Source organism: Chionomys nivalis, chromosome 19 (genome assembly GCF_950005125.1).
Source record: "Chionomys nivalis chromosome 19, mChiNiv1.1, whole genome shotgun sequence".
NCBI lineage: Eukaryota > Metazoa > Chordata > Mammalia > Rodentia > Cricetidae > Chionomys > Chionomys nivalis.
Window position 1 is genome coordinate 47,635,331 of NC_080104.1, and position 14,616 is coordinate 47,649,946.

The following is a 14,616-nucleotide window of genomic DNA, read 5'->3' on the forward strand; positions in this document are numbered from 1 at the left end:
AAAATGGGATATTAACCGAATCCCACAGAAGGGAACATATTCCAAAGGTGAAATGCTCACTGTGTACATGATCGAGTTGAGTGAGTAGAAACAGAGCAAGCAATATCCTGCTCTCTACAGCATGGTCTTATTTTTAAAAGTTTTATTCTTAAATTTTACTGTTGTCCATAGATAAAGGTATTGCGAAATAACAATTTTAGAGGCGGGGGAAGGACTCACACAGCTTGCCCACCACACCTACCCTGCCTAGCGTTCCTCTGAAAATAGGACCGGACAAGTTCTGAAGTCCGTGTGGACATTGCTAAACAGTGTTCAGGAAAGACGCCGTTATCGGATGTGTGGGGGACAGGGTGTTGGGGAGGTGCCAGTGCGGTTTAATACAAACAGGGCAGAAGGCTTCTTTTCAAAAATACCACTGTCAACGGAGGTCACAGGGAGGAACTCTCCAGTCTACGATACATGCTGCGTTACTAATCCTAACTAAGGAAGAGGGGGTAATAGCAAAATGGCGCCTTTGCCATATTTAATAAAAGAAATCCTCCTTTATCTTTAAACCCCGCTATAGGCCAAGTAAGGCCCCCAGACAACGTGAAGTCTTACACTGTTCAATTTCTCAGGAAGTCATCTTAATCATTTGACTTCAATATACAGGGCCACCCAGTACACATGGCAGCAGGGACAATGATGTAAAATCCTTCTGTGTGTAGCTCGGTTTAGAGTCAAATTTCTCTCCTGACACTGCAAACACAGTAATTATTATATGTCTAATCACAATCTCCATCCAGTTTGGAAATGATACAATCTTGAGCTGATCTATTCTGAGGCTGTCAATCCCCATCCACCACCACCCCCAAAAGGCAAAATCCCTCTCCTCAAAAGCGCCTGGTACCGAGGCCCTCATTTGTGTGACGAGAGGGCACAGGACACAGGACCACAGTAACAGCCTTCCCGTGTCCCTGTCATCACACCAGCAGCAGTTTTCACTCTGGTCATCTGCACCAACTGCATCTTACATTTTATAATCAACAGTTAGTGCCTCTATTGAACCCTTGTGATGTCTTAGGAGACAGGCGTAGGGATCTCAATCATAGGGAAAGGGTCTGAGATTCAAGATGGAGGCACCACTTGTCCAGAGACCCATGGCACAAGGAGGAGTAAACCCAGATCCACACAGTCACCTGCTGGTGCCCAGAGCCAATGTCTTTGTACTGTTATCAAAGCTGCCGCCCGTCAGTCAGGATGATCTGAGAGACAACCCATGCCGGGGATGAAGGCTTTTGCTGGGTCCTCAGCCTTTGGGTTTGGGTCAGCAACAGTCTAAAGGTGATACGAACAGTTCTTTCTGATTTTTCACTCTCTCGCATACTGAAGTTAAATGGTACCATCTGGGTTGACCCTTTGTCTCTCTAGGTAGGATGGAGGGGCTATGCTGCTATTCTCACTGCTGAGTCATTTTTGGGGGGCTGTTATTCCCCAAGGAACTCATTTAAGATGCTGGGGATTCAGGACGTACCATCTACCTACACCATGTCCCATTTTAGGACAGCACTGGGTAGAGAGAGTGATGGAGGTAGAAAAGGGGAAGAGGGCAGAGGGCAGAGGAGATCGGGGTAGATAAGGCATTGAAGCTTCCTAACTTAATGGGTAGCGTGAGTCCAGACACAAAGGATAGTCAGGAGGAGACTACACCCCAGTGAAAGAAGCAATCTGGATACACACGACAACTTCACGCTGGGGACGGCTGAGAAACACTTCTTTCTCTAGTGTAGGTACAGCCGTAAGAACTGGGAAAAGGACACCACCACACCCGTTCAATTCAGCAGGCATTCATGGCTTTCACATGTGGGTTTCCAAGGTGATCTCTGGAGCCCAGGTGCTATTTTGGAGGTATATAAAAAGGAGTTCTCTGTGTGGTCCTTTGTCTGAGAAAACAGGGCTAATGAGTGGAAGAAAACTGATCCCTTCCTCAGCTGTATTGATGAAACTATCCTGTTGTTTCAAAAATGTTTGGGGAGGGATTAGAGACATAGCTCAGTCAGTAAAATACTTGTTCATAAGCATGAGGACCCAGTTTCTTCTCTAGAACGTCCATGGACAAAGCCACGGGTGGGGTATTTCATGCCTGTAACTCCAGTACTGGCGAGGTAGAGATGGGTGGATCTAGGGGTTGGGAGGTTCACTGGCCAGCCAGTCTAACCTACTTGGTAATACCAAGGCCAATGAGAGACAATGTCTCAAAAACAAAACAACAACCACAAGATTGCCCCATTCACCCCCCCCCCCGACACACACACACAAAAACAAAAACAGTGACAGCCTATCATCTGGACACGATGCGACCATGGCATTCACTCGAGAGTTTACAGCAGCTCTGGGTCCTGCACAAGGCCCACACAGGACGAAGCCAACACGCTCGGTCAACATTCCAGCAGGCATTTATCGGACGCAGCGAGTAACAAAACAAAAGCCACTACCAACAAAACAAAGAAATCAAAAAACAAAATAAAACGCACCCACACAAAGAGGACGTGAAGTAGGAGGAGAGACATGATGGGGTGCACCCGCAGAAAGTGGAAGTGGGGAGCTGGGGGTGGATCCATCAAGTATATTATTCATATGCCTTAGATTGTGAAACAGTAAAAGATATTCTCATTGTAAACAGGTAGAGGGCAACTGAGGAAATACACCTAAGGTGTTTTACACACACACACACACACACACACATGTACTTACACAATTACACACATGTACATACACACACAGACGCAGAGAAAAGTACAATTACACATGCAAACAAGTGTAGCTACACAATTACACATACCCACACGCACACAGAGAAATGTACTCACACAATCACACTCAGACAAACACACATGTACTCACACAATTACACACTCACGCCCACCCCCCACCACCACCACCAGTTTTGGGACAGTCACGTTTTAAAGCACAAGTCCTGTAGCCTTTCATTTCTCTACCTTTTAGGTCACAGGGATGACATCATGCTGGCACTTAGGGCTCTAGTGAAGATGACAGAATCAGAAGCTTTTTGAATATGTGTTTTCCCAGTTGATTAAGCCTGGGAAGTCAGCACAGAGTCAAGGAATGCATGGGCTTGCACCTAGCCTTGCTCAGGCTGCCCGAGAAGCAGAGTTTTGTGTGGACACCTTGAGGGCGGGCTGAAATCAAGAAGGATGACGTTTTTATTCCTGGTAGTACTCCAGGAACTGAAGCCATTCAAAACGACATGACATCATCCTTGGCCTGGACAGTTCAGAAGGAAAGCCGAAGGCTTTGTATGTCCAGAATGCTAAGCACAGAATCAGAGGATGTCTTCAAATTGATGTCAGAGCCAGAATCTGATGTTAAAGCATAATCCGGCAGGAAAACAAGGGACTTCTCCCAGATGAAAACATCAAGCAGCTGCCTTATTGGTGGGGCTGGGGAGCACTAATTTGATGATACCACCTTCTGTTCTGGGGTAACATTCCCTCAACATGCACTTTGCTAATACTACTGTCTCTCAGAATACTGTTCTGGGCTTTCTGTCAGGTGGTCAGCTGTGGTGAAATCATCTTAACAGACTCTAGCCGATGTCCTGCATCATATTTCAAATACTTCTTTAGTGGTAACTGTTTGCCCAGACACACAGGAAGGGACCAAGCTTTATTTTTTTCTGCCTCTTACAGGGAGCTCTATGGTCTAATGTATCTGGGAAGAGAGAGGTAGGCAGAAGTCTGCGAAGAGTGTAGCATTACTAGCAACCAATCAAAACACTCTGGATGCGGTGTTTTAAGGAATCAGATCTGTTAGATACATTTAAGATGCGAAATATAGATACAGTTACGATCTCTGCACCTGAAAGTGGAGAGACAAGAGATCACTTCCAGCAGAGGCAGGAGAGCCTGAGAGAAGTGTGCACTCTTCAGTCAGTGCTACAGGCTCCAAATGAAACCCCTGCTCAACTTAAAAAAAATTCAACTGGAGGATTGTAAAGAGCCGAAATGAAATAATCCATAATCCAAAACCCAAGCCAGAAGTTTTGGAATCGTTTGCAGCCACAAACGAGAGCAAGCCAAGTAAGACGGTCTTGTTCCCAGCCAGTGAGATCCAGAGTGCTGGCTTCAGCCAGGCACATAGTAACACATCTCCAAACTTTATGCTTGGGGTGTCCTGGTCCTGAGTATTTGCATTACCTAGATTTTTTTTAACCTTTCTTCTGAATTCTTCCATTTTTTCCCCCTCAAGAACCAGATATAATCTCAGGCAGTAACTGGTTTGTTGCTAGGAAACATCAGTATTTGGATATGTATATGGGGTAATAACGTGACGGGGCCTGGGAATGTATCTCAGTGATACAGTATTTGCCTGCATTCATGAGCCATGACTGCAGGCAAACAAGAAACTAGCTCAAAGACCAATTTCTAATCTTTGATATTTGAGTTTGATTGAGGACATAGTTGAAGCCAAATGCCACTAGGAAGAGTACTAGACCAGGTGTGGGCGGGAAGATGATGTCAACAAAAGCGAGGTCATTAGATGGTTCTTTTCACACTAAATCACTCCTAATAGAAAGCAAATCTTCTAGATGTATGAGCAGCTGCTAGGATTGGAAGGCATAAGAGACATCAGTTTATAATTCCCTTTCCTTCTACCTATACTAGGTGGAGACAGAGCTAACTGCACTGGGGATTGCCAGCAAGCCAGAATCTGAAAAATATGATTATGGGGATTGCCAGCAAACTAAACTCTGAAGACCACCATGATGGTCTCATAAGACTCCTTCTTTCTTCAAACATAAACTGGAACAGAGCAAGGAAGAATCCTTTTCCATGCAAAGGTCAAGTCAGGAAAAAAATTAATCTATCAAGGCACTACGATTTCCTTTACTCAAAATGGAAATGGCTCTAAGCTGCATTCAAAATGTATCGGCACTTTCCCCAGAATGAAAAGAAAATGCTGTGCTGTTCTTGAGCGCAGGGAAAACAAACATTCTGGAATGTTCTAGACTACAAAACCAAATCGTTCCTGAGGATCTAAATTTCATCAGTCAAAATACTCTGGGGGTGGAGGTGGATTTATCGTGTATCTAGGATGGCTAACGCTTAAATGGCGGGTGTTAGAAACAGAGTGCCAACAGGGTCATAGGCAGCCAGAAGCAGGGAGCTAGGAAGAGATGGAGGGAGGGAGGGAGGGAGGGAGGACAATTTCTTTAAAAATTTTATATTTCTTTAAAAATTCCTCCATAAGTAGATGGAGAGAAGATATCAATCAAGTCCTCCGTATTTCCTCCAGAATAGGCATCTCCCACAAATGCTACTTAGACATAAGGGTTTGAGCTGGAGGTAGTTAAGAACAAATGGAAAAAAAAAAAGAGTCCACCGGGCCTCATCCACTTGTCATCGCTACAGATTTCCCATGGATAAGTTACTTTTCACAGTAGGAGAGAGAGATGAGCAACTCATCCCTAGAGATGGGATGTCATCTTTTTTGGAGGGTGGGGAGTTGAGGCAGGGCTTTTCTATAGCTTTGGAGCCTATCCTGGAACTAGCTCTTGTAGACCAGGCTGGCCTCGACCTCACAGAGATCCACCGGCCTCTGCCTCCTGAGTGTTGGGATTAAAGGCACGCGCCACCATGGCCTGGCGGGATGACATATTTTTTAAGCTTGCTCCCTTCCGCAGCCTACAAACCATCCCCAGACACAGCATCCAAAACCCTTTCTCTCGTGGTCTCCTTTTCTTGCCTTCATCTATCAAGAATCCTCTTCTCAGCCCCTTGTCCCCAGTCACTAGTCACTCTAATTTCCTGACCTCTCCCTGTGTGAGTTTATTCTACCTCCGGATTGAAATACTCTTCCTAAGGAAAGCTGTGATCATTTGTAGCTGGATCCAAAACATCACCTGCATCTCCAAATCATCTTATAACATCCCTAATCCAACACACCTATCTGCAGATCATCTCAGCACTTCTGAGCCATGAAGGCTCCTTCCCTTGTTTCTGCAGAAAATAGCTCTTTGTTTCTACAGGGCAATGGTTTTTTGACTTTTCACTCATAATTTAGTGGCTGACACTCTTGAAAGTAAGTACTTTAAGGATCCGGATGGCTGGCTTAGATCTTTCCTTCCTCCTGTGCTTTCTAATATATGTCTCATATATATATATATATATATGTATGTATACACACATATATGTATTATGTGTATATATGTATGTATACATGTATATATGTATATATACCAGTAAATACAATATATAAATATACATACCAGTAAATATATTATACACACACATATATATGTATATATACCAGTAAATATAATATATAAATATATACCAGTAAATATAATATATGATATATATATATTATATACACTCACACACACACCAGTAAATAAACAGTCAGGTGATTTGCTGATTTATGGTCATTCATTCATTCAATAAAAGAACAAATTTTATTCCCCCAAGAGTACTGCAAATGCCCTCCAATTTATCGGAAGTTCCTTCTGCATGTTCTACACCAACTTGGTGCCTTGTAAAGACACAAAAGATATGAAAACCAGAAGCACTAGTTCTGTGAAACCTGCTCATGGCAGGAAGCCCCGGAGTTTGAAAACGACATTTCATAACCCTGAGCAAATATCATGTAACCAACCGCGGTCACAGTTCATAAAAGCGCGGCCTCGTAGTCCTCATGCTGAAAGATCAGCTTACAAGACCAGCTTCAGAAGGTGACTCCTGAAGCTGATGGGACTAAGTTTCCATCTTTTCACACAGGGGAGTGCTAGAATTAGCTCAAGAGTCTGCAGAAGCCCGAGCTAGCTGTAACTGTGGCAAGGAGTCCGTCTCCTAATCCATCAGCAAATTTAGCCAAGACTGTTTCTTTTCGCACAGGCTACTTTTATAAAAACCAATCTCTCAAGTAAATTTGCATCTGTGAGATGAATATTTTATGTGTGTGCATGTGCTAGGTTTCTTTATAAACGTATGTGCTCCCATCCATTAGGCAGTTTGTCAATCCACATACTCACATCACTTTTTAGACAGAATTCCTAGCAGATATCTCTATGGTAAATACCAGGGTATCTGACTCGAATAACACTTCCTGTGTTTTCCTGTGCCCGGACTCTGACATCAACCCATTCTCTCAGTTTGAGAAACACTATGCATTCCAGGGCAAGAGCCACTGGTTTAGGAGTTCGGGGTAAGAGAAATATCATTTTCTTGATTTGGTGGCTGTTGCTGTCATTTCACTGCAATACAGAGGTCTCTCGGATTACTCCTTAAGGGAAGAGAAGAAATAATTTCCCACTCCATTGCCAAAGGAACTATACAACTTAATCTGATCATTGTGTGGGAGAGAAAACATTTTTCAGTGACGCCATCTTCCTCTGTCAATTAATTTTATTACAGATGTCGTCTCTCTGTGCTACGTTAATGCAGATCTTTTTTTTTTAATTTTGTTTTCCCATTTCAAGATCTTAATCTCCGTTTGTCTCTCTAACATTTTATTGGCTCAGAAATACACGCTGTAAAAATCCATGGCCATCAAATTTTCCCGTGGGCTAAAAATAACTCACTCCTGTCAGTTAGAATTAGCTGATAAAGAACGTCAGAGCCCGTTCTGAATAAATTTGATAACTTCCTGTTTATGTAGCAGTGACCCTTGTCTAATAAAGCCTTTTTGCCCTACAATGAGAGAAGGTCCTGCTGTATTCTATTCCTTAATGGCCAATCCTGATTACTTCTGAAAGCCTTTAATACATTTCCCATATTAGACATGAACAGATGTCAGGTAGGTTGCCAAGGGAGATTTCTTTTATGCAATCTTGGCTTGTTGTACAATAATAGCCCTTTCTCAACATGGGAAAAAATTACAGACCCAACTAATTTCCCTGACAGGGGAGAGTTACATATGTTTTCCACTTGTAGTTTTTACGACAAGTTTACGGTTTTGCCAAACCTGGAACTAATTGGGACCATTTCCAAAACTGGCCCAATAAACGTCCCCCCCCCCAAAGTGGAAGAGCCATTGGGAAAGGCAGCCAATGAGGGCTTGCTTTTGAGTTTCCTCCATTTTGGTCAGAGACAGGGCAAGGAGAGGGGAGTCAGATTGTGAAATTATTTCGTTTAAGTTGCTTAAACACTTACTGTTTCATATCCTCCCAGTTTTTGAGCAGCTTGAAACATAGTCCAAAGGTTAACTGTTAGAGGGACAATAAGTATTTAGATAAGCATTGCATTAACACATTGCCAAGAAATGTCAATTCAAACATTTTGTTTTGTTTTTTAACGAGAAAGAGAAAGAAAACAAAAAAATCAACTGTACCCCAGAGACCTAAATTCTTAGGAAACAACTCCGCCAAAGGGCGTTCAACATTATAGGATCTACTATATTTAATACTTGGAAATATTTCTTGAGGATGGTTACAAGACTACAGAGACAGTTGAACTTTAAGGATAAACAGCATAATGTTGTTTGTACCATCACCACAAGGGAAGAGAACACACTGGAAGGACCTTGGGGGAGTGTGTGGGAATTCAGGACGGGGTGGGTCTTGTTCCAGTCTCAGAAAGAAACCCTTGGTGGGATGGTAACGCCTCCTTCAGATCAGATTTCTCTGTGATCAATCAACAGTCACTCTTCTACAAGATTACCTCCTTGGACTGTTTGATAGCGAGGCTATAGTAAAGAATCACGCTGTAGTTTTGCCAACATGTGGCTGGCATGTGAGTAGAGAACACACAGGTCACATGCCAAGGCATGAGTAATACAGAGAAAGGGAAGACAGTCGTTCACAGAGGGATGGAGTCACAGCTCCCTGAGCTCCCTAAAGGTGCCTGTGTGATACCTGTGGGGTACTAAGAAAAAAAAATGTATCTTTTTCCTTAACAGATCCTGTGTATAGGGTTCGCGTGTTTATACTGTCACGCAGCTCTGCTCAGTCAGGATTGAGAGATTTCGTTGTTGTTCATTTTGTGCCTGATACTTCGGCGTGTGAGGGTATCGGGCATCAAGTAATCCTCTGGTAAGGGAAATGAACAGAATGGGAATTAAACAATCCAAAAAAAAAAAAGAAAGAAAAAAAAAAGAAAAGGCTATTGAGCTCAACATGTTTGTGAGGCCACACTGAACCTTGTACTCTTCCAGGGCCATCAAGAGCCCGGCCTCGGCCTTGGTCTCTGGTGATAATGGGACAGAGCTCTTCACAGAACATTGATTTGACTTCCACTCCAAGCAGCTCGTTTCCAGACAGTGTGATCATCTGTCGTTATATAAGTTTATAATGGCTGCGAGTGTGCTCTTGCAATCAGTGCCAAGTGCTATTAGCTATGTAAATTGTTCTGTAAAACATACAGGTTTGCCGATCTTCATCAGAATGGCACATGGTTTTAATCTAGGGAGATGCATTCGGGGGAAATACGATTAGAAGCAAGAGGGGCTCATGGCTTTGCACACCGGTCAATTCAGACAGAGCAAAATATATACTTGGCTGTGAACTCAGGGGCAGGATCTGGGATTTTCCTCTCTTTTTCAGTGGAATTCTGCTCAAGCTATGAGTTTCCTCTCTTGTACACACAAAAACACCTAGATGCATAGCTAACTCAAAGTTGCTCCAAGCTGGGACTTCCCTTCAGTGGACTGATTTCATGTTTACTGTGAATTCAGATTTAAAAAAAAAAAGAAAGAAAGAAAAAAGAAAGCCAAGTTTAAGACTAAGGGAGTGTTTTGTTTTGTTTTCTTTTCCTCTGTGGCTGTTTTGTCCACTTTTAAAGGCTTTCCTCTTAGAAGCTGTCTCTGAACAGGCAACATCTGGGCCTGATAAGGCTACATCATCATCATTATCTCATAAGAAAGGAGTTACAGACATTCCAGATTGACAAAACAGAAAACTAGAAGCTTTCAACATGTCTATTTCCAGGCCTCATCCTCGGAGTCCTGCCTATAAATATCCCTGCAATTGTCCCACAAGGCAACAATGCAGCAAGCGGAAGAGGCAGGGAGAAAATTCTTGGCTTGGACAATTCGTGGATCTACTATAAACAGAAAACACCCTGCCTAGATTAGGGTTTCAACATAATCACTAGTCCAAAAGAAAAAAAAAGAAGAATTCTACTCCCCGCTCCCCCTCCCCTTGCAAATTCAAAGAATCTGAGCAATTTTGATATTTAAGAAACAAAAACAAGTATACTTACTCTGTTTGAAACCCAAGTAGGGAATTCGTTCTATGGGCGTTTTTCTTTCTTTCATGTATTTATAAAGCGCCACTAAGAAGGCTTGTTCATCAGCCCTGCATTCTTCGCCGATGGACAGCTTCGGCTTTTCTTCATTGGAGGCTTTTTTACAGTTGCTGTGGTTATTCTTCGGCTTGGTCAAGGCTGACCTGGCCTCGCCTTTCACCTGGAAAAGGAATAACAGTCTGTCAAATCAAGCCTAGCCTTGGAGGGCTTGCAAAGACGTATCTAAGTGACACTTCACCCCTGATGGGGAATCAGCAAGATAGGGGGACCAAAAGACAGCCTTGTGTAAGAACTGTCCTAGACAATGGGGACAAAGTTCTGTAAAGAGCCACCTGACAAACGTGGTGGGCTTTTGTGCCCTATGGTCTCGACGACAAGTACTCCAGTCTAGCACGGGTGTGCTCCGTAAATGAATGGTGGGGCTGAATGTCAATAAAACTTTATTAAGAAACAGGTCTTCAGAGGGCCACAGTTGGCTTGGTTGTGCCAGTGTCCTTTTTATACTTCTATACTTCACAGTACATTCATATCAAACCAGAAATAGTGTTGCTGTCCGGTAGGATGACTGATTTGCCTATAGATATATTGTTTCTTCCTGAGCCCCCCTACCCCCCCACCTCCCTCCCCCACTGTTAACTTCACTGATGAAACCTTGCTTTCATAATATCCTGATACTGTATTAGATCTTTTAAAAAATGAGAGACACATGTATTCTTATCCAGGCACCTGAGAGAGCTCTCCATGCTGGGATATACCAGCAAGGTCATTGTCATGTGTCACCTGAGGCTGCTAAGGCTGCTACCCACACATAACCCAAAGCAGTACACCTAAAAGCTGGCTTTTTAATGAGGACTTGGTTTTTCCTTCAGCTGAGACTATGATAGGAAATGGTCTCTTGCCAGAAATGAAAGAGGAGAGGGCAGCTAAAATCCCAAGCAGAACAAATAGAAAGCCCCTCCCCCCAACTAAGACATAAATGGAGGCAGATGCTCCACGGTTCTTCCTTCCACACCACGGGATAGGCTTTGGAGCTTGGCTAACCTAATGTTCCCTCCTTACGGCCATGTTGTACAGCGGCCTTTGATGGTTGTTAAATATAACGCTAAGTTGCTGAGTTATTTTAATTGTAAAAGGGGGAAGTACAAAGGGTCAGACTCGGAGTTCAAATGCACCCATGGGGAATGTGTACATTCCAATATTCTTTACATCTCCCGGCTGACATCGGGCAGGAAGAGGGCAAGCGCCGGGGAACGTCGTGCATGGAAATGTCCCACAGATTCTCCACTGTTCTGTTTCAGACTGTGCAGCCTCCGTAGGTCTTTCTGAGCACTAAGCACATGGAAAGGGTTCTGTTTATTGACTAAAGGAGAGCACATCCTCTCTAAGAGGGCTTCCTTAGTGCTCCCTCTCTCAAAGGAGCACACTGCTTTAACTTCAGGCTGGTCTCACAATCCTGAAACTTCCTAGGCAACTCACTGGGGCTGCAGAAATAGGATGAAAACATGTTCTCTCTTTTTTTTTCCCCCGTGTAGGATTTTTATTGACAATATTCTCAAACTTTTCCACTTTGTGATTGGGAGACAGTTGTCTTGTGGCTCTTGGTGCCATCATCAACTTTCCTTGCCAAGTTTTAGGCTGGTGGGTCTAAATTTATGCACGTCATAATTTATTGGCCTCTGAAATCACAAAATCATCCTAGTTTTTGTCTGTCTTGTCTTATTTGTTTACCCCAGTGCCCTGGTGCTGATGGAACACTGATTGACACATCATCTCATCCCCTCACTGGGGTCTGATCTTACTGATTGGTTAGATTAGGAGGATTGCCAGTAGACCCCAGGGACCTGCATGCTTCTCTCTGCCTCTCCAGCGCTGGGGCTATAAGCACGTGCAACCGCACCCAGCTTTGCTTTTGCTTGCTTGTTTGTTTGTTTATTTATAATTTGTGTTCTCTGGATTGAACTGAGGTTCTTCGCACTTGCAAGGCAAGCATTTAAAGCAACTGAGCTATCTACCTCCCTAATCTTTATGTTCATGACTCTCGTGAAGTAGGTTATTATTGTCATAAAAATGTAGACGCCGTGGCCCAGGCAGAATGAGTAACATGTTTAAGTACATACGATAAACTTAATAAAGACGTTAAGCTGGTACTCCAAACAAACTTTCAATTAGAAAGCACATCTTATATTTCCGGGCATCACAACATCTACAGCTGAGAAACGTGATTTATCAAGTCCCATGCGAAAGAAAACTAGGTGGTTTTCAAGTCACAGGAGTGCTTTTTTTTTTCCCTATGTGTACCCAGCCAATTAGGAGAAAGAACCTTGTACCTAGGCCATGCTGACAGTGAACTTCACAACCTTGCTCTATTCACGTGTGCTGTGTCAGTGTCCACAGGAACTGCGAAAGGCAGCTGCTTAGACCCATTTTATAGGAGAGAAAACAAGCTCACTGAGGCTAAATGTAAAACGCCAAGTTCAGAACTCACTTCTGCCTGCCTCCTGGCCTCAATCAATCTCACACACAGGGAAGCAGAGCTATGAGCTGTGTGTAAAGCGGTTGGACGTTTTAAGTTTGCAGTGATACCAGACCAATTACCTCTGTAAGCGAGGCCCTGCTGCCACCTGCTGAACTCCATCCTGCATTCCAGGGGTCCCACTAAGGGGATGGAGGAGGCTCCCCAAGTAGGTAACAAGTGAGCCCTGGCCTGCATCTCAGACTAGCTCAGTGCATCCTTTCTCAGCGCCAGTGAGCTTTTGGTTTCCCTTAAGACTCGGTCAAGGTATTGTCTACCTGTTTTCCCCTACATTTACTCAAAACCATTCTCAGCAGTTTAATCTAGAGAATTACTGTAATTCAACTGTTAGAATGGAAATAGCACTTAGTCTTCGTGTTGGCCTTGAGAAGGTATGACCTTTAAAGGGTGGCTGTTAGCGTCCTGGCCTGAGCACCACACACCTGTTGAGCTAAGAACTCTGAGGGTTTTCAGCGTGATTGACAGGATGCTAATTATAGAAGTGCCATTTAATGTTCTCAATGAAGCTGTAGACCTATTTGGGACTAACCACATTCTTCTACAGAATTGGGTTACTGCTGCTCTCTCCGTCAGCAGGCGTAGCCAACTGTGGGGAAGCAGCAAGGAACAGGCTACTCTCAGCTTCTCGGTAAAGCGAGAGTGATGATCACTGGGGCTAGATAATGGCGAACAAAGTAATGCATGCATCATACTTCCAACATGGAGTGGCAAGGACGTGATAGAACGGATGGACACACAGCGTAGTAGCATCCTTTGTCTTTCCATGTTCCTTCCAGCATGGAAACCACCTGTTAGATGTCTAGTCTTTAGAAAATGCTTAACGCGCGCGCACGCGCGCGCGCGTGCGCACACACACACACACACACACACACACACACACGAGCATTTACTTTCCATTACTACAGGTCTTATCACTAGAGATCTAAGCCAAGAACAGCCCTTTAGTATAGTCAACCAAGCCTTGGCCAGGATCTTAGATAATAAATGGTCTCAGCAAGCAACGGGATCCAAGCTGATCTTCGTCATAATGCCATCCCAGGGCTGGCGCTTTTGCTCCACTTGAGACACATGTCTTGAGAAAGCCACAGAATTCTGTTTCCCAGGGAAAACAGCATGTTACATTGATGCTGGTCCATTCACACCCGAGGGAGTGAAACCTTCTGAAGGTGACATCATGACCAGAGACAAACCGGTACATCCATGCTGGAAGTTCCGCTGTGTGGAGCTGCAGGAAGCTGGTACTTATCCACAGTGAGAAACGGTCTGTCTGAGGCACTTTTGAAAATACACATGGGTCTGAGAGCCAAGCAGCTCGCCATCATGTAAAATATTGGTCCAGGTTCCGGAAATAAGCAGATGGTTGTAGACTTAGCATCTTTACTGCAACATTTCATGGCAAAAGACCACTTTAAGACCCCAATGCCTTTTTAAATGGCTCGCATGGTCTCCAGGGTGGTTTGTTACTCTTGCAGGATTTTCCAGACAGGTGCCAACAGAAACACTCACCATAGTTTAAAATTAATCTCTCCCAGATAGCGGATTTCTTCAGACGCATTTGAAGCGTGCAAGGCAAGACTGTAATCCAAGACTCCAAGAGGAGCTGAGATATTCCACCAGTCCCCAGGAACTGGCCACAGCACAGGAACATTGGAAGGATGGTCTGTCCCATGGTGACCATGGTCAGGGGCCGCACTCGTGGGAGGAGGGTGACGGAAAACCCAGGCTTGGCTCATAAAGAGAGTAAATCGGTAAACATTTAACCAGTTCATACGCTCAAGCAGCTGGTCTTCTGTTTTGTGAGACCTCGTGTGAATTTTGTAATTCCTCCACATTAGCTGTCGT

General features: G+C 43.9%; 1 protein-coding gene across 4 annotated transcripts in view; it reads right to left on the bottom strand.

Moving 5' to 3' along the window:
• Arid5b (AT-rich interaction domain 5B) overlaps positions 1–14,616 on the bottom strand; it is a 175,972-nt gene that overhangs the window by 26,291 nt on the left and 135,065 nt on the right. For 3 of the 4 annotated variants that reach the window (XM_057751064.1, XM_057751066.1, XM_057751067.1), the window contains 2 exons: positions 10,197–10,401; positions 8,151–8,203 (listed from right to left, as the gene is read on the bottom strand). In XM_057751064.1, the coding sequence (XP_057607047.1) occupies positions 8,151–8,203; positions 10,197–10,401 (258 nt within the window). The remainder of the gene's footprint in view (positions 1–8,150; positions 8,204–10,196; positions 10,402–14,616) is intronic. The other variant, XM_057751065.1, reaches the window with a different exon arrangement.